Genomic DNA, 20,089 nt, shown 5'->3' with positions numbered 1-20,089 from the left:
ATTCTAGAAGGAATGTAGTGTTTAGTCTTCCCTTAGGACAAACCACGTTGTCTCTTTGCTTTACCTGGCTTAAGAAATAGTTTATAATGATTTGAATAAAAAAGCTAAATACTGGGAGATAAAGGGACTTTCAAAACTGGAATATACCTGGTTTTATGGCCTCTTCAGTTTGTTGTTAAAGAAATTATATATTCTTTTTGTTGCAGAGATTTTAGAAGAGCTTAAAGATACTAAATACAAGTGGGTTAGTTCTCTGAAGTGTAAATCCCCACAGCTATGCCTACAGCTGTCTGTCCTGTTAAGGCTTAAATATAAATACGTACAAACTAGAGAGTGACCAAAGACTAATTAAATGCAGTTCTAACAGCAGAATTCATCAAAGCACTGATATTCTAACATAGATCAAACGAGGCCTGTAGGAGGCCTATAATGATGTAGCAGCAGGCATACTTGGAGTTTGAATGTTATATGGTCAAAGTAATGATAAATGGATTGTTTATTATGTGTAGACTAAAGCCATGCTAGTATTTGCTATTGCCATAACAATGATACATTCACATCTTAGTTCTCTTTATGTTCAGACTGTCTTCTCCAGAAATACCTTATAAAAAGAAACCCAAAACATCAACCCAAATTTAAGATTGTGTTGTGTTGCTTTTTCCTGCTTCTCTAAATGATACATTTTTTCAGTGTAGACTCAAAAGTTACAGCTGTTGTTCTGTGCAGCTTCTATGATAATACTGCAAACTGATTTTTCTCAGATGTAAAAGTATACATCCTTTCAATTTTAGTGGGAATTAAATGTTTTATTCAAGGCATCAGATGTTTAAAATTTGAAGTTAATTAGACTTTACTATTTTCATGTGATTGAAACAAAATATTAACTTGTATATTGTACTGTATTCCTTTGAGATATATTTTAAGCATTTATCTTTTGAAATTAAAAGTAGAATGAAATTAACTACAAATTTCTTCATCTTTCACTTAAATAAGATACTTCAAAGTATGTAACAAGGAATTTAATTTTATAGTATCTTTTATTTTAAATTGCTGGCAAGATAAAATATCTTGGGGGAAAAAACACAACTTAGTTAAGTATTACTAAAAGTGATTTCATGGTATGTTACAAAGATTCAAGAAAGCCACTGTGGATTTTAGGAGGTTCTCTTGAAAGAATGAGTTGAGATTGCAGATGCTAATAAAAGGGTCCCCTTGTGTTTTACATTTTTTAAAATTATATATGTATGTATATGCAAATAGTAAACTATCAGTCCAGTAGCTAGTTTCCTTCTTTTTTCTTTGCTTGAGCAAATTGTATGTACTGATTAAAAAACATGGACATGTGCTTTTAAATATCTATATTTGATCTGGTTATCTGCCATTTACTGATGCTTATGCTGATGTTTACCTTTCTGTTCTTCCTTTTAATGAAAGAATTAGTATGTGCCATGTCATCCTAACTTTACTTGGGGTTTTTACTTACTCTGTTTTGGTGTTTTTTTTTTTTCTTTTTATGCCTTGCGTAAATTGTGTCTTGCAATGGTTTAGTTTCCATTGATTTGAATTTTTCCTTTGTATTGTGGTTTTATTTGTAATTTCCTTTTCATAACCCTATTGGAATTCACATACACTAAGGACTTCTCTTGGCATCTATATTGGGGTAGCTGCATTCACAGTTAGAGACTGCTGTTCAATGTCTTTTTCAAAAGTTTAGCTCGTTGACTCTTATTTTCTTAACAAACTGTGTTTTTAAAAAGTACGGAAAAATATCCATACTCACAGATGGCAGCAAGTATCCATATGTGCTTCTATTTGACTGAACCATAACAGGAAGTTTTCATATTCTCCTCCCCCCTCCCACCCCCGCACACTACTTGTTGCGTTTAGTGGCTTAATTTCCCTAAGAGAGAAAGCTTTTTAAAGATGCAAGTATCATTTTTACTTGTTCAAACTGCATTGGGTTTTGCCAGCCATCTGTGAAGATAAGGGAATAGACTTGGCATGTGTCGCAGTCTTAGCTGAAAAATATAATTTTCCCATCATTTCAAATAGAATTTTTTTCTCCTCATCATCTGCAGAATAAATGCTCTTATTAAAATTTAAGAAGCTGGTGACTCATCAGATTAAGCAACTAAGGAACATTTTCCCCTGGATAGTAAATGAACTTTTTTAATCTCCTGATATCTGAAATACAGCACTAGTACTATCCTAGAGGGAAGAAAAATAAAATTAATGCCAAAAATGTTGATACAGAAATTTCTAAGGGCTAGAATTTCACAGATACTGAGCAAACAGTTATTTCAATGTAGTTGCTGATGCTTATGCCTGATGATAAACATGTTACAAATGTGGAATGTATGTGTTTATTTTTTAATTGCTTTGTATCTGAGTAAAGATTTTGAATATCACAATTTGTTCACTTATTCCCCCCCACAAACCATAGTGTTTGGAGAGACTTAGTTTTATTGAACCCTAAAAAACCCCTTGTGCTTCTGCAGAATGATTAGAATGCTGCACCCCAGCAACATCTTTCTGCATGTAGTTTCCCCTCTTACTCTGTTTTCTAAAGAGATTTGTGTGAAAGTGGCTTTGAATAATCTGTATTGCCTCACATTGGTTTTAGTGATGTTTTGCAGGAAGTTACAAACAAATCTGGGCTTTTGCTGGTTTTGTCTCAGTCATGTTACTTTATGCATTTGAATAATTTATTTTTCCATTGTTTGACGTTATCATAATTTGGAAGACAAAGTTTAAATTAGTTCCTAAAAGAAGCAATTGTTCTTTTTTAAGTGTATAGTCATTCTTTGCAACAAATTTGCTTTGACATGTCTGTTACTAATATCTCAAATACTGTGGTCTCAAAGTGTATTACTTTTTCACCCTTAGAAGTTTGAGTTTTGTTATGTAAATCTGAAATATAATAGTTGATAATCTTTTCTGGACTTACATTCATTTTGAAGAACACATTTGCTTCCCAAGTACCGCTTATCTGTGGATCTGCCACTTGTAGCTTCGTTTTAGATTTCAAGAGAGTGAAAAACAAGTTGGTGTCTAGTAAATGTGTATCACATTATAGAAATGGTGCTTGTTATTGAAAATTGACCATAACCGAGGACTGCAACAGTTGCATGTACAAGAATGTATGTAAATTGCATGTATAATTTCAACTGTGTTCCATGTTCATGAATGGATCAGAAACCTAATGGTTGAGTTTAAATATGTTATAAGCAGGTCCTATTAGATTGCCTGCTTGCCTGTCTTGCTTTTCCAGTGCATTTCAACGCTGTGTTAAACCATGTGGATGTTCATAGTGCTATACAGCACAACACAGACGTGAAAAGCATGAGTAATGTCACATAATTGGTAACTGTAAAGATGCATCATTATACATTTAAATAACCTCATAGCATTGTACTTCTACCTGTGGTGCTTCTTTTCCCCTCTTTGTGTCCTGGTGTTTGTTGCCTTTGGTGCTTATATCTTGGTTTAGGTTGTAACTCTCAGGCAGATGGTTTGTTAAATCTCAGTCTTTTGGTTTGTTTTGTGTGGTTGTGGGTACATCTCTGGGAGCTCCAGAGAGTAATCGTTCCAGTAGTGATTTGGGGTGTAGGGAGGGCAGGAGGGTCCCTTGAAACAGAACTGCTTGAAGACTTGCAATGCTGATTTCCACAGTTTCATTTTCTGTATGTTGAGCACACAGAATTTTTTTTAGCTCTAATTTTAATGTTCCTACAGCAAATGTTTGGGTGCTTGGATTGTCACTAGTGCTTGAGCATTGGTGTGTTGGAGAAGGGTAGAAGGAGGGAATGTCAAATAGCACATCTATGTATTATAGCATAAAACACCTTTGTCTTGCTGCTCAGACTGCATGATTATTGGAATTTTATCAGGACAATCTTCTAGCTTGAGTTGTCTTTTTTCTTTTTTTCTTGTTTAATGGACAGAAAGGCCTGGTAGGTAGCACTGAAATTCTAATAGACTTTATGGTTTTTATAGTCTCTTAGCAACTTCATCTGTACATGATAGAGCTTTTGCTCACCAGCTGTCCAAGTTAAAACAGGACTATTTCTGTGGCTCATCTTAATGTAAACAACAATCTATCTAATAGATTTCACCTTGTTGACCAAGCTGGTGTCTGGTGTGTTGCAAGAACAAATATTCTCTAGGATTAAAGTGCTTAGTTCTTTGCTGAATACTTGTTTAGTATTGTTCCTTTTGAATAAAAAATAAAATAGATGTAACGTGCAAACAGATCCGAAACCATTTTGTATGAAGTCACAATAAAAATATGGTCCATTTCTATTGCCGTTTGCAATGAGAGATGAAGTAGTGTATCTCTTGAAGGTGAATGTTCTCATTCTGGCTTGGATATTGCGTAACTTTTGTGGAGGAGCAGAGGTTGTTTTGTGCATGTGTGTGTGTGTGCATGCTCATGCTAATCATGTGATTCTTTCAAAGGTGGGAAGTAAAAATTTCTCCCTTCCTCAACCCCAAGGAAATCTGCATCCGTGAAGCATGAGATTTGATTGCCCCTCTGTAGTACGTGTGATTTAAAGTATCGTCTCAAAATTAGGCAGTCTGTGGTGCAGCCATGCTTCGGGTTTTGAATCTATTGCTAAAGAATGTCTTTACAGTCTCATGTGACTTTGAGATGCATGTCATTTATTTAAATGCATTTAATGCTAGCTCTTTACCCCACTGTTCTCCTGCTAATCGAACTGCAATGAACAGATTAAATTATTAATAATTTGAAAATCTTCATGATAGGGGAGTCTGGAACTAAATATAGCAGAATTCTGCTTTCTTCAGCCTTTGTGGATCATTTAGTGACTTATGTGTAAACATTAGATGACAAAGGAGTGAAAAGAATGCCTATGAGGACATACGCATTTACAATATTAATAGTCCATGTATTTAAACTTTTCAGTGTATTGCAAAGTTCATCCTAAGGGTATTCTAAGCAACATATTTGTAAAGTAAAATACTATAGTTTGAGGCACATCCATATGCCCATTTTGATTTATGCCACAGTTTGTCATGCACATTAGAAATACACAGCAGAATGTTCCTGCCCTGAAGATACTGTGATTTAAAAAAAAGAACACTTAACATTGCATGTATTTTGATGCATTTTAGCCATCTGCACAAGATTTGACAAAGTTCATTTCTGTGCTATTCAGCATCTAGGGATTGTTAAATATATGTAGGAGGTAGTTGTGCTACCTTTTTTGGCCATTTTGGAATCCTTCAAAACATCTATTTACTCTTAAAACTAGTTTCTTATTTCCATTGAATACTCTCTTATGTTGTAGGTTGTTAAAAAGAATTAAAGGAGTTTCCTTGATACCTATTATGAAGACTAGTGAAAAAATACTGATAAGTTTGTAATTTTCTTTGTTCTGGATTTCCTCTTATTTAGGTGTATTCTTCAGTTCAAAAACAATGCTCTTAGTCATATGGTTTAGTTTTGGGTAGTCCTGTGAGAAGCAGAAAGTTGAACTTGATCCTTATGGGTCCCTTCCAACTTGAGATATTCTAAGATTTAGGTTTCTAATTGAGTATAATTCTGTTTTATGGACTGTAAAGTACATTAATCTTCCTGCTTTTCTTCCCTTCCCCTCAAAAAAAAGGGGAGAAACGAGTATCAGTCTGAAATGAGAATGCTACAAAATGGAAAAACTCTCTTACCATCGCATTATGAATGGCAGAGTGAAACTGCAATAATATAATCTAAAATGCTAGGTCTGGAATAAAACTTCTATAGTCAGTATTTCCACATACCTAAGTGTTGATACAGGTGGTATGAAAAATGCTGTAGTCACTTCATTAATTCTGTAGACCACCTCAAGGACTTCTTTCTGTGCTTTCTAGAACAATGACAAAGTCTAAAAAATAGAAATTGCATGCAACAGTAATTATGTGCATAACTCTAGGTTGTAACACTTCAGAAAAACAGTAACATTAAATGATGCTGGTAACCTGATTTCATGGTTAATCTTAGTATGCAGTTCAGTACGTGTATACCTGCTATCCAAGTGTACTCTGTAATTGTCCAGGGACCATTCCCAGAAATAAATGCATTCTAGTGATGGAACAGAAATAATGCTCTGAATAATTTCTCACAGTCTTTTCTCAGACACATTCATGCCAAAGTGCTTTGTCTCTTTGTTTTCAGAGTTGCAATAGTTTCCAAGTCTTTCGAAGGAAGAACTGATCGAACAGAAGACTGGTATGGAACACAGTACAAGCAAGAAGCAATTTCTGATGAAGTTATTAAGGCATGTTAAAACTTTTAATATCTTCTAATATCTGCGAGCGAAAGACTGTGGTAAATTCTTTGTCTAATTTTCTGTTTAGTTGGAGGCAGAACTTAAATCTGCTGCTCTATATAGCATGAAAATTGTACAATGAGTCTGTTTGATGTTGCGAGAAGTAAGGGTGTTATGTTAGTGTTTTATTTCAATATTTGAAATGTTTATTACGTAGGACAGATAAATTTTAATGGTTTTAAACCATGTTAAGTACAGGAGGTGTTATACCTTTTTTCTGTAAAAGATCCATAGTATGCAATGGCTACTTAAAAATGTAAGCATTAACTTTTTAAAACTTAGAAGTCTCTAATAGATGTTAGTGAACTAACCCGTTCTTAAGAAAGGAATGTTTTTACAGCTGCTATATGTAACTGTGTTCCTGAAATAGATTTTTGCAACTTAGCAAATGAGTATATTTTGCGAATTAAGTGAGTTTCTAAAAATCAAAACTCCAAAGGAGGTGGGCACATCCTTATTGAAACTTGTTATTGATCTGTTGTTTTAAGAAGAGGTGTCTGTAAAATACACCCTAGTGCTAGATTGGACCTGCTGAGCATGGTCTGCACAGGCATTGCATAGGAACACTTCACTTCCTTTAGCTTGTCCATGCCTGTGTTCTTGATTAGAATTCTTGCTGATGTAATACCTTCATTTAGAGTTCAAAGTAGCAGAAAAGATGAGACATAGAACGACCTTCCACTCTATAAACTTTTCAGAATTATTTTTTATCTTTTGTCTTCCTCCTTGGAGCACTTCATCCTGCTGATAGCCTACTCTAGCTTGGTTTCCCAGATACTTCTGTCTTTCCCTGCTACCTTAATAGTATTTACACATAAGCTGGTGGAACACACTTTAAAATCTTTTGTTACAGCATAAAATAAATACGTATATATCCATTAATTAAGCAGAAATTCTACTTAGCATTGTTGTTTCTCCTATTTGTCTAGAAATGGCAAAATGCTGACCTGAATGGGAAATTCAAGCTTCCAATGAAGAATGAGTTTATTCCTACTAACTTTGAGATTTTGCCATTGGAAAAAGATGCAACACAGTACCCTGCCCTTGTCAAGGTAAGCTATTTGTATCTCTTCTGTTTGCTAGCTAACCTTCTGGGAGGTTAGCAGTTAATTTCTATGTGTTTTTAAAATACAGATCATGTCATTTTCCCAAGTATAATAACAAAGTACAAAACTTAAAAATACTGCTAGAAAGACAGTAGAAAGTTCATTCTTGCTAAAATTTGGATTATGACTATTTGGGTTCCTACAAAAATGAATCTACAAACAGCTTGGACTCTTTTTGCTCTTTTGAAAGTGTGTTAACAATTGATAGAAACAGTATTAAAGCTGTTTATTCAGCAGAAGGGTGACTGCCACTCCTTTTTTTTTTGGGGGGGGGGCGGTGTTGAGTAAGTTGAGGGTGTAGACAAGGCTATTGTTTTGTAAATGTGTGTAGAAAAAGCTTATGATTGCAAGGAAAAAGGGAGAGAAAAATGTAAACATGTAAGTAAACATAACTCTCCAGTCTCTGGAAGCGTCATTTAATGATCTCAATATGTTTAGCAAATCTCAGTTTTTCTGAGTACCTAAAATTTACTAAAAATTACTTTCACTACTAAAGTGTAGTTGTCTTTGCTAATGCTTATGTCTGTTCTAGGCTTAGTTGGAGGATGAATAGGAAGAGTCTTCTGCAGTTACATGTGCTTCAGCTTGAATACTCAATTCAGGAATACTTTTTGCTCACTAGATTAATATAAGTCTACTTTAATACTTACACATCCTTTAGGAAAACATGTTTCTTCTGCACAGGGCATTTTAAGTATGTACTTTGAGCAGTAGTATTAACAGAAGAGGACGTTTAGCATATGTTTATGTTCATCATGAACTGAAACTCTAAACCTCAGCAGAGACACATACTACAGCTCTATTAAGTAACACTCATTCGTTTGCTACAGAAACCTGGTGGTCCTTCACTGTCTCTGTAGCAACTAGGCAATTGATCCACACAAAAGCTTTGCTTTAAGCCATCACTGCTTTGGAAATGTATTTGCTTGTAGTTTTTCCTTTGCCTTTAAAATACGTTTTCTGAGAGTGAAAATGTTTTTAATCTTCTGTACTTGATGAAATAGACATTATCTATTTTGCCTGCATCTCTTTATTTTCTCCCCAGCTGTATGTCTGTGCCATTTTCCTTTTGTGGGCCCTGGCATTTGTCTGATCTCATGGCAAAACATCGCAAGAACTAAATTAGCAGAGATTATCTGTACAAACAAAAGCAATTTTTTTGCTGTTTTATATGCTTAAGTGAGCTGTGAGCTTGCTATGGACTGGACCAGTGTTGGGGAGAAAGGGAGGGGTGGGAACATAAGTGCAGGAACAGGATGGCCATTTTCACTGGCAGCGTGTTGCTAGGTTATCTCTGTTGTAATGGCACATCTTGCCTTGAAAAACCTTCAGGAAAGAAGGCGGTTAGGAGATGGACTTTGGCCTGAGGGCTGAATTGTTACTGTGGACTGCAGGTAGCAACCTCCAGCTATTGGATCAGGTCTCCAGTACTACAGACAGGCTCAGCTGTACTTCATTCTGTCCCTGATGAAAGATGTATTCTCAACTGCATAGCAGCAATTTAATAGAATAAATTTTTTTTTGTCTCAGAGAGAAGCTGTAATTTGGCTTTTTAGTATGAGTCCAATATTGTGTAGAGGAAAGTGTGCTGTAAGAGATGAGACATTTGTTTTATGCAAAAAGGAGGAGGAAAATACCATGCCAAATCCCTGAGAAGCACAGAACATCTGCTCAAATATATGAGAGAAAAATAATTTTACATTTAAAAGTTCACTCTTCTTATGTATAGTAATTTAAAGAAAAAGTGTTGAGGGGATAAAGTTAACTAGAGTTGGAACAGAGAGAGAGAATATATTTCACAGGTTTTGTGGGAGAAAAAGCAGTAGGGTAGGTTGTTTAGATTCTTTCCTGTACTAGGAGATTATTCTAAAAAATTGTGGTGACAGATGTTTTAACCAATTCCCAACTAGTTTTACTACTTTTTCTAAATGTGTATGTGTTTTTGTTACCACTGTTACTTTAAAACAACATACAATGCATTAATACTTTTCACTAAAAGCGTTAAATACACAATTATATTCTTTGTCTAAAACATGTGACTGTATGCTGCTTTAGTGCTGCATAATGGCACAACTTTTAATGCCAGCATTAGCAGGGAATTTTGTGAAGCTAGCTCTGTATTTGCCTTCGATCACTCCTGCTCTAGAAGGGTAGTTCCAATTTTATAAGAAGCTCATAAGCTCATTCACAGTGCGGCAGCCATTTAACTGCTTGTTAAGGTGACATGGTAAGAAGAGAGTCTCAATAAGGATGGATGGATGCAAGGGGACAACACTAAAGTGAGATTTGAAGTGGTGAAGAGACTTTAAGTGTGGTGTATTACGGTTAAAAGTTAGGTGACTTAACAAAACCTCTTTTCTTGACACAGGACACTGCTATGAGCAAACTGTGGTTCAAGCAAGATGACAAATTTTTTTTGCCGAAAGCTTGTCTCAACTTTGAATTTTTCAGGTATGCAATGTTAAGTGTATCACATAAATTGCTCTCCAGAAGTTTCTTGTTTGTTGGGAATCTCCGTTTCTGTGGCAAAAACTTTCTTGCATGTATTGAGGCTTTAAAACATTTCTCCTTACTTGGGAATATACAGTGAGATACAGATAGCAGGAAGGCTCATGTAGGTTAAGCAGTTTGAGGTGCTCCATCTATAGCAACAGGAGAAATTAATCTAGAAGGTTTATAACAAATTTTCTTTGCTGTACGTAAAATATGCTTGTCAAAAAGACCTACTACATATTGCAATGTAACTCTTTAAAAATGGGTGTGTTTTATTTTTAATGACTAAATCACAGCTATTTTAAGATGGTGTTTTCTTTATAAAGTGCTATTCTGATAATAGTCTTAGGTTCAAATTCTGTTTTAATTTGCATAATGCAAGCCAGTATAAAAATCTTAAGTGCTTAAAATTATGTGATTTTATTTCACTGACACTGACAGCTCTTTTTTTTTTTTTTTTTTTTCTGAAGAGCAGTGTATTAGCCATGAATGTGTGATTTTTCTCCTCATGATAAAGTGTATAATGTTAATTATGGGCTTACGTCATTTTTGTCACAGGAAAATTACCCTTTTTTTCTTTTTTCTTTTTTTTTTTTGTTATCATGACAATGATGTACCTTCTTAGTGTTCCTTTCAAGTAATAATTTCTAACTTTTGAATTAAAAAAAGATACTGCTGTCTTTAAAGTGCAGCTATTTCTGTGCTGGACTACTGAAAGTGAAAATAAATTCAGGAACTCTGCTCCTTTGGCCTCATTAAATGATTCTGTGATATTGCTGGGAAGGCTGTTATATTGGCTCTGGTACACGCTTGTTAGGTGCACTGTTCAGTCCTTGTTTTAAGTGAGCACTTGAAATTTTTCTTGACAGATTTTTAGATGGAGGGTTTTTTCAGAGGGTGTCAGATCTTGGTGTTGGTGTTGGTACTAGTTGGGGAAGATAGGTTGCCTGGGCATTTCCTCTTTCTTTTTGCTTTTTGAAACCACAGGGCAAACATTACAACTGTTTCGTCTTCGGTGTATAAGGAAGTAGAAGATCAAAATGGTAACTGCTCAGCTCTTATTCAGAGAACGACAATTGCAATACTTTGACTTCTTTGTGCATACCTGGTGGCTTTCCCTTGTACTATGTTTGGCTAAAATCCAAAACAGGATTTTATTGATGGACACTGAGTTTGTTACACAGTTGTGGGTTTGTTTTTTTTTTTTAAATCAGTTCCAAGTGAACTGTGAGTGTTCCAGTCTCTGTACCAGTTTGTGAACGATTAAAAGATAACTGATTTTACGTAGAGCACACAAGGGAGTACTTGAGCTTTGCTGGCTAATGTAGTGGAGTGATTTGCCTCTTTCTTCCCAGGAATGGTTACAGGTGGAAACCTGGCTTTTTTTCTTAGGGTGGGGGACAAGGGTCCTTTGCTTTTCTTTAAAAATAAGGTGGTAATTGTATATGAACGGATGTGAGGAGATGTTGGTAATACTGGCCAAAGAAGTTGTAAGCAGGTTTGTCTGGTTTTGATACTTAAGAAAGATTCTTAGTGAATCTCTCTCTTTTTGAGACTGGTGATGCTGATGGTCATCGGAGGAAATGGAGAAATGTGTAGTGTTTATTCATGAGACTTGATGAAATTATGCATAGCTCTTTTGGCCAAGTGAGTTGGTGAATAAAGACATCTTAATAACACGAGTTTTCATAAAAAGTTTTAGCCTCAATTCTAGATCAGAATATGATGGCTATGCTGCCTTGGATTACAAGAATTTGTTCATAATACAGGCTGCTTCAGTAAGATTGCAAAAAGGAGGAGGATTTCTTCTGCCTGCAGCCCTGATCATCACGAATCTTTGGAAGAATTCCTGACCCAGATATTATAGCACCATCTACACTGCTGTGTAGATGAATTAAGAGGAGGTTGATGATACAAACATACAAATCCCATAGGAACTATCAGAGTATATGAACCTCTTGAAGTCACTTTGTTCCAAAACTGAAAATCCTTAACACGTGGCAGAAGTCTTGCATTAAAGAAACACCACAGTAAAAACCTCTGACACAGACTTACCATCATCCTTTAGGCTGCTTGACAAGCTTTTGCCTCCTTATGAATTATGACTTAAGAACTCAACAAGTATCCTTGTTTAAAAGGAAGCATCATAACAATGTAGTTGCTGCTGTTTTGAAAACTTTCTAAAGGTAGTTATAAACTCTCCAGTTCAAGTTTCCCAGGGTTTAGAGATGGATGTTAAAAATACAATGCTAACTATTTTTAACTGGGTACTCGCTACCTTCCAGTTTAGGAAATATTTCAAGCAACTTGAGTTGCTCATAAGGTAACCCAGGATCAACACACAGTGTTGATTCCCCCTATGTCAATTACAGCCCTGTTTGAAAGAGGAAAAGACTAGACTAAGATTTTTCAAATACTGTCAGTGATTGAGTTGTTCTGCTTCCTCAAGACTAGTCAAAAAAGCATTTATTTACAAAGTTGTTAGTAATAGAAGGCAACTCACAGAGCAGTGTTATAATAATTGTTTTCTGTTATTTTTCACTTGGATTAATGATTTAGTAGTCTTCATTATTTTTGAAACTCCCTGTTGGCCTTTGCCGGCTAAATGAGTTTACAGAAGTTGTAACTGATACAGACGTAGTAATCACTCAAACTGATTAAGTCTCTATTCTGGTATCTAAATGGAAAATAATATAATGAGTTTGGAGGAAGGTTTATAATGACATAGGATAGACTGACATCTTGCTTTGAATTCAGTCTTAATTAAAAAATTCAGAATTAATTGGATTTGCAGCATTTGGCATATTGAAATTGCTCAGTTTTGGGAAATTCTTATTGTAGGGAGAAATGCAAATAGCAGAGACTTCCCCCCCGGCATGTTTGCTTAAGTTACACAAGCCCAAGCCCAGAATAATTAACCCAGTGGTAGTAAAAAAGCATATTCTAGCTAAGATTTCAGACTACAGCAGGCTCCCTTCTCCAATAGACTTTTTTTTTTTTTAATCTTTTTTATCTTTTCTCTGATTCCTTCCCTTAATCTAAAAGGAAGAAGTCAAGGCCTTATTAAAAACTACTAGGAACCTTCTTAAAAATACCTTTGCAATGTATTTTGAAGTTATCAGCATGTGCGTTCTGGTGATGTGATCTTTGTTTTACTAAATTAATGTTGGTATACACTATGAAATACCATGCTATATAGGCAAATACATATATAATAGCATGTCTCTGAATATGACCGTTAGTGACTGCTTATGGAAGATTAGTGCAAATGATGTGGTTTTGAACTGTAAGTCATATCCTGACAGCAAACTGGTTTTACATGCTGCTGGTTATTTCTGTGAAATTGATAATGAATTTACATGCACTTCAGAAGCTTTAGAAATGCATATTCACTCATAGTACAAATAACTTGTCTTGTCTTTGCAAATCTTTAAACACAGATGTTTAACCATTAGCGCAGTTGAAACATGGCTTGAGTCTTTGAGTTGCATTTTTCTTTTTGAGAAATTTGCTGCAGTATTGTACGTGATCAGATGCTTCTAATACAACAGTAGAACTTGTGTAGTTGTTGCCGTTAAAAAGATAACACAAAAAATTATGGTGGAATGAAAGTGGATATGCCAAACTTCTTTCCTGAGCTGAACTTAGCATGTAGTTCGTATTTTTCATACAACAAATTGCTAATCTCTTAATTTTTGTAATAGAAACTACTTTGTTTTCTGATAGTGTAGAAGTATTAATTAAATTAATGTTCAGCACATGGGCTTTCATTTCAGTCTATTAAATTATGTCGGTTATTCAGAGTGTATTTAGTTTATTTTACTTCTGATGAATTCTGACTGTGCAGCAAAGTAAATATAACGTGACTTGATTTATGAGTACAAATAAGAGAATACCTCTGGAATCTTCAATATATTTAGGCATTGCTCAAACCATAAGCAAGCTAAATAATTATTTCCAGGTGTCTTCATATTCAGCTTCAAAACAGGAATCCGTCGTAATGGGATCTGTCAGCATACTCACAGTAAATATTGTTTCCTTCAGATCAAACTTAAAAGGCCAAAAGAAATTGAAAAATAATTTTAAACTGCATATTTTACTTTCACCATTTTCTTCCAGCCCATTTGCTTACGTGGATCCCTTGCATTGTAACATGGCTTATTTGTACCTTGAACTACTCAAAGACTCCCTCAACGAGTATGCATATGCAGCAGAACTAGCTGGCTTGAACTATGATCTCCAAAATACCATCTATGGGATGTATGTAAGTACCCAAATCAAGGAAAAGCTTTGAGCCTTAAAACTACTTCCACTCATCAACATTTTTTATATTGATTTGATGGAAGGATTTTTATTTCAAAAATGGGTCTAAGGCTGTTACTCCTTTTGATCTTGGTTATTAACCATCCTTTCTTTAATTTGAGCTTTAAGTTGAATTTTGTTCGAAGTCTTCAACAATCTTTTCATTTATATTAAACAAATTTTCTTCTTTATTTTTATATCATTCATGAAATTAATTAGTTGTAAGATTTATTCCTCCATTTTAAAAAAAGAAAAAAGCAACCCTAATCCAAGCTTACATATTTATTTCAGTTTGTCAGATATCTACTAAAAACTTTCTGACTGACGGGGTAGAAGACCCCCTGTTCATGCTATTAAATAAATGGTACGCTTCAGCTTTCCTGTTCAAGAACTACTGATCATGAGGCTGCATATACATACTCTTCAGTCATGTTTCTTCATCCATTACTTTGTCACTGCTTGAGGTATCAAAGCATTTCTTTTGTTTTTCTTTTTGTTAGTCGCTACATTTATGCTGATCCTCTCCATTGCAACATGACATACCTGTTTATCAGGTTATTGAAGGATGATTTAAAAGAGTATACATATGCAGCACGCCTCTCAGGTTTGATCTATGGCATTGCATCAGGAATGAATGCAATACTTGTAAGTAAGAAAAAAACGGAGGAGGAAATGAAACAGCTTGGGAGTTGTTGAGCTTGGAGAAAACATTTGACTTCTGCATTTCTAAATGAGATGGTTAATGTTTTTTTCCTTGCATATATCTCATGAATTAAAGGCAAAGTATTTTAATCAGTACTGAGTGACCTGTTCAAGATTGCAGTGTCTTGTGAACATGTGTGCAGTGTTGCATTCCAGTTCACATTTTTACTTGCTTGCATGGTAATCTTGAAAGTACTATTCCTGGTTTCTATATAAAAGATTAACTTCTCTGTTGAATGCATCTCAACTTTACAGATTTTGTTATAATTCTCTAATTCTGCTGTAGTGAGCTGTGGAAATGGATTGTGCATGTGTTCATTAGAATGCTATGCTGGATATTCATGGCTTTTCCTTAGTGTTGTTTTTATTACGTGTTTTATAATCTGTTTTAAAGTGCTGACAATACTTACTTGATAAATACTGATCTTATGATAAATGATTATTTCTTACTCAACTTCTCCTATGAGATTTATGATACGAGATTTTAATAGTCTCTCTTGAAGTTCTGTTAAAAGCTTTTATTAACCATCATTGTATACCAAAATGTGTTTTAAAATTACCTATAGAAGTACTATTTTCCAAAACATCTTGGTAAGAAAATATACTGTATGTTGTCTTCACATTATCTGTATGAAAGTAAGTGCTGCAATTTCCGTTTTATCCAACGGAAATCTCATATCCTGGTAGCATTCACTTACTGCAAACATGGTTATCTATTCTCAGTTTCAAAGCTTGCTGGCATTTCCATGGTCAGAGTGAATTCCTTTTTTTTTTAAAAAAAAAAAAAAGGCGTGTGTGTCATTTTCTTCATTTTTAGCCACAGTTCAGAAGTTAGAGTTACTTTAAATGTTAACTGTTTTTTGTGGAGTCTTTATATTCTTCTATTGTAAAGATTCTATTTTTATGTATTACAACCAGTTTATTCCATTTTGATATCTGGGAACTTCTAATATTCTTTTCTATATCGTGAGAAGTTTTATAGTCAATACGTGTAACTGTACAATGTTGATTGATTAAGCAAGGACAGATGCTACACTGCAAACAGACACCCATGATGATTGTTGAACAGTTTGGGTTCTTATGCTAATTTAGGATGTCAGCCTTTGTCATAGATCCATTTATGATAGCTTTTTCTTCAAATTCGTGGTTCAGGTACGTTTCAGCAACTATGGAAGAAAAAATTGTTCCTACTGAAAAGCTGGAGTTTACCTGTATGTTGCTTTGTGTCCTAAAATCTAGTTTTTACCCTTAATAGTTAAACTGCACATTAAATTTCTGTTTTGAGATACCAAATTTTGAAGTTTTCTTCCCCCCCCAAAAGGCCTTCTGTAGCTTGATCCAATCATGTAGTCATTTTTAAGTTTGTGTTGTTTTTTTAAATGGCGTAAGTTTATTTCATGTATACTTTCAAAAAACTGTGTATGATCATTACAACTGTCTACCTTGGTGTTTCAGCCCAGCACCATCCTTGTTATAAACTGTGTTGCTGTTGAAGTACCCGTTTTCTTGTAGTACTGCTTACTTCCACTTACGTAAAATTTTATTTTGAGCAACAAGATAAAAATGAAACAAGGTTTAAAGTAAATGGGAGAGAATACTTAAGAAGGCTGTGAATCTAGATTTCATTACTAAAATGAGACACCTAGAGTAAAACTATTGCAGTACTCCACATGCACAGTTTACTGACTGGACTCAATACTCGTAATTATTAAAAACCTGTATTCTGAGTACAATTCGCTTACATCAGCATGAAATTACATTAATTCTCTGCATTCGTAACTCCTAGGCAAATATGCAATATTTTATTCATCAGTTAGTTATCTTTTGATGGGTAAAGGGATTTTATTTCAGAATGAGTTAATGTTGAATAATGTTGAATTTAGAGTAAGTGTTGAAAAGTGTGTTGTTCTCTGAATTATACAAGACTTGGTAATAGTTTTGTTCTTTTATCTTCCATATTTAAAGCAAATTATGCGCTTTTTCCATAGCTTTCTGTAAAAGGTTATAATGACAAGCAACATATCTTGCTTAAGAAGATCATTGAGAAAATGGCTACTTTTGAGATTGATGAAAAACGATTTGAAATTATCAAGGAAGCGGTAAGCTACATGAGAAGTTTCCATTTTGGATTAATTTTAAATTGAATGCATTGACTTGTAATTAAGTCTGAGGGCTGGTTATCCGTGGAAATACAAAGTGAAATTCTGCCTCATTGGGACTGCAGAAGCTTTTTTTTCTCTTGTCTTTTTTTGTGGCCTTGAGTTCCCCAGAGTGTTTGTATTGCATTCTTTGGTTAAAAATAACTGACCCTGGAATCTTCTTCCGGTCGGTCTGTCTTATGATTGATCAAGGGATTGCAACTTGCTTTGATAGGAGTAGAAATCTAAGAAGAGGGATGGGGGTGAAATCTTAACTTTATATCACGTTTCACAGTTTGGAAATGTCCCAACGGCATTTAGCAATGAAAGAAGGGGAAAATGGATGAAGGGGGAAAGGAAGTGTTGAAGAGATTTGCAACATATCTTCTCAGATGTGAAGAGGAGCTCTGCTCCTGGGCCAAGATCCTTTGGTGCAAAAGTAACTAGCTGGTTAAGTATATGCTGACTTCTCACTTCCTGAATTTAATGAGCGATCCCTCTCTCTATATGGAATGTTATTCAGATTAGCTCCTGAAGTAAGTTTATGAACAATGATTACATTTGCTGAGCCAAACAAGATACATAATGGTTCTTCTGGCGCTTTCTTTAGAGCAAGACAGAGGTAAAACAAAGGAAATGAACAAATTGGATATTGGCACTCACAGCAATGAGCTGCTGTGGAGGTATGAGTGAGTGCACAAGGACTAGACTGGAGTTGGGGAACTGGCTGACTTCTGGCCCAGAAAGCTTGCAAATAGTCTGCAGTAAATGAGAGCTCGGGCTGCAGGGAAGATCACTCCATGCTTGCTCTAGTGTTACTTTAATCCTCTGCTGCTGATGGCTGGCCTAGACAGACACCAGGGCCATCTTTAGTTCATTACTGTTTAGTAGGAAATTCTAAGCAGGTGGACCTCAAACATGAGGTAGATTCATTACAACAGCGCTTTTATTTAGGGCTCTGTGTACCTAAGACAGATTCATTGTCTAGAAAGTTTTAACGGGATGTGACAAATGTAGAGGTAAAAAACCCCAACCCACAGATCTGTGAATGGTCTATTTTGGATTATTTTCTTTTAGTTTAAGATATTTTCCCCTGATTGTCTCTACAGTTAACTTGAACTTTGTATTGTGCATGTTTTGTCATTTTGTAGACTTTCGTTACATAAGCCTTTTGTGTGTGTAAAATAAGGACAAAATACAAAAAAGTCAAACCAGATGGGGAGATTGCAGTTTTTCCCCTCATGCCTACACCTAACAGATAAGGGAGATACAAGCCTCTGGCTTCTGTTTGGAACAGATAGAAGGATTCATCATCAGCAACTTCATGCTTGCTGTTTCTCACTCATGCTTTTAAATGAGTTACTTTCCTCCTGTACTGGAAATGATCCCAGCTTGCCAAAACTACTAGTTTGTGCTTTGCAGTTCCTCTGGTAGAGGAAAAAGGTTTTGCTTATTCTGTAAAGGTTCAGCTGGACTAGAAAGGAGTTTCTTTAGAAAAGCTCACTTGATTATTCTCTCATACCTCCTTTATCCAGGCAAAGAATGCAAAGAATTTCCCAGATGGTCTTGTATTTTTCTAACCAAGTCATCCCAGGGAGGCAACTGGGAGAAAAATAAATTTTCTATTAACGATGTTGCCCTACCCCTCTGCCAGACAGTCGTCACAGAATGCATATTTCCTGGGTAGGGCAACTTGATCTAAATACTTATTTAGGTCTAACTGCAATAATTTAATTTCCAGTCATTAATTTTATGGACAAGTTTGATTTCATGCTCATTTCAATTATCTTAATGGTTACTGCTTAATCCGTAGGCTCAGAAGCCCATGTTATTACTAAGGTAATTTAACACAATTTTTTAACATGTCTAACAAGCAAGAGGATGTTCTTGACACTTTTTGATGGTACATGAAGTTGAGAGTACAAGGTTAATATTTTATGTTTAGAAATAGAGTTCCACAATTTTAACTTAATTATTTTGTTTTAGTACATGAGATCGCTTAACAACTTCAGGGCTGAACAGCCTCACCAGCATGCAATGTATTATCTTCGACTCCTGATGACAGAAGTTGCTTGGACCAAAGATGAATTAAAAGAAGCTCTAGATGGTAATATTCTGCCAGTTTTTATCATTTTTGTTATTTCTTATCGAAAATATCTTCTTACTAAACTAGTGAAGGTACCTTTTTTGAACTCTGCCCGTTATTCAAGTGAAGCCCCTGCAGTGCCAGATGTGAGCTGATGCTGATGGATGTCAGTGCCTCTGCACTTGTCCTCCAGTTTCTAGAAAGTATTGTAGTTCTGGCAAAAGGCTTCAAATGGCAAAACTTGCAGGTAAAAGTTCAGGCAAAACTTGAATGGCTTTGTGGGGTGAGCCTGGGTATGGTAGTTCCAGTGCTTAACCAACACTGCTAAAATCATTTGGCTCCAGTTGACATTGTGCAGACACATCGGAGTGTATCTGCGTTGTACTTACCAATGTGCATGCTATTTTGTTTTTTCCGTTATCAGGAAATCTTAACTCCTGTTTCTATAGATAATAAAGAACTGTAGATAATAAAGAAAGGTAGTTTCTGTAGATAATAACATTAATAAAGAATAAAGAACATGGTGGTTCTTAACAAAGAGCAAGCACCCCACTGTATTTGAATGAAGAAGAAATTTCAAATTAGGATATTTAATTGATTTTAGTAATAGATGAAGGACTCTTCCCTACCCGTATCTTACTGTGTTGCAACAAAAGGCTGTTACTGGGGCAGTTTGCAAAATATCTTGCAATATTGGGTAATAGTTGTAGGAGACTCCGTTCTGAGGGGAACAGAGGGTCCAGTATGTCGGACAGACCCCCTCTTAGGGAGGTCTGCTGCCTCACTGGGGCTTGAGTTAAGGACATTGCTAGGAAACTCCCTAGCTTGGTATGGCCCTCAGATTATTACCCATTACTGCTCTTCCATGTGGGTGGCAATGAAGCTGCAACACGTCGTCCAGGAGTGATCAAAAGAGACTTCAGGGCCTCAGGA

The 20,089-nt window shown here is 35.4% G+C and overlaps 1 protein-coding gene across 2 annotated transcripts in view; it reads left to right on the top strand.

The window, feature by feature from the left end:
• IDE (insulin degrading enzyme) overlaps nucleotides 1-20,089 on the top strand; it is a 68,718-nt gene that overhangs the window by 30,017 nt on the left and 18,612 nt on the right. For both annotated transcript variants that reach the window (XM_086467416.1, XM_086467418.1), the window contains exons 12-17: nucleotides 6,176-6,278; nucleotides 7,259-7,381; nucleotides 9,804-9,886; nucleotides 14,048-14,192; nucleotides 16,921-17,031; nucleotides 19,057-19,177. In XM_086467416.1, coding sequence (XP_086323542.1) covers nucleotides 6,176-6,278; nucleotides 7,259-7,381; nucleotides 9,804-9,886; nucleotides 14,048-14,192; nucleotides 16,921-17,031; nucleotides 19,057-19,177 — 686 coding nt within the window. The remainder of the gene's footprint in view (nucleotides 1-6,175; nucleotides 6,279-7,258; nucleotides 7,382-9,803; nucleotides 9,887-14,047; nucleotides 14,193-16,920; nucleotides 17,032-19,056; nucleotides 19,178-20,089) is intronic.

This window comes from Leptosomus discolor, chromosome 6 (genome assembly GCF_034619465.1).
Source record: "Leptosomus discolor isolate bLepDis1 chromosome 6, bLepDis1.hap2, whole genome shotgun sequence".
Lineage (NCBI taxonomy): Eukaryota > Metazoa > Chordata > Aves > Leptosomiformes > Leptosomidae > Leptosomus > Leptosomus discolor.
Note: the sequence above shows the minus strand (reverse complement) of the source record. Positions and strands in the feature narration are given on the sequence as shown.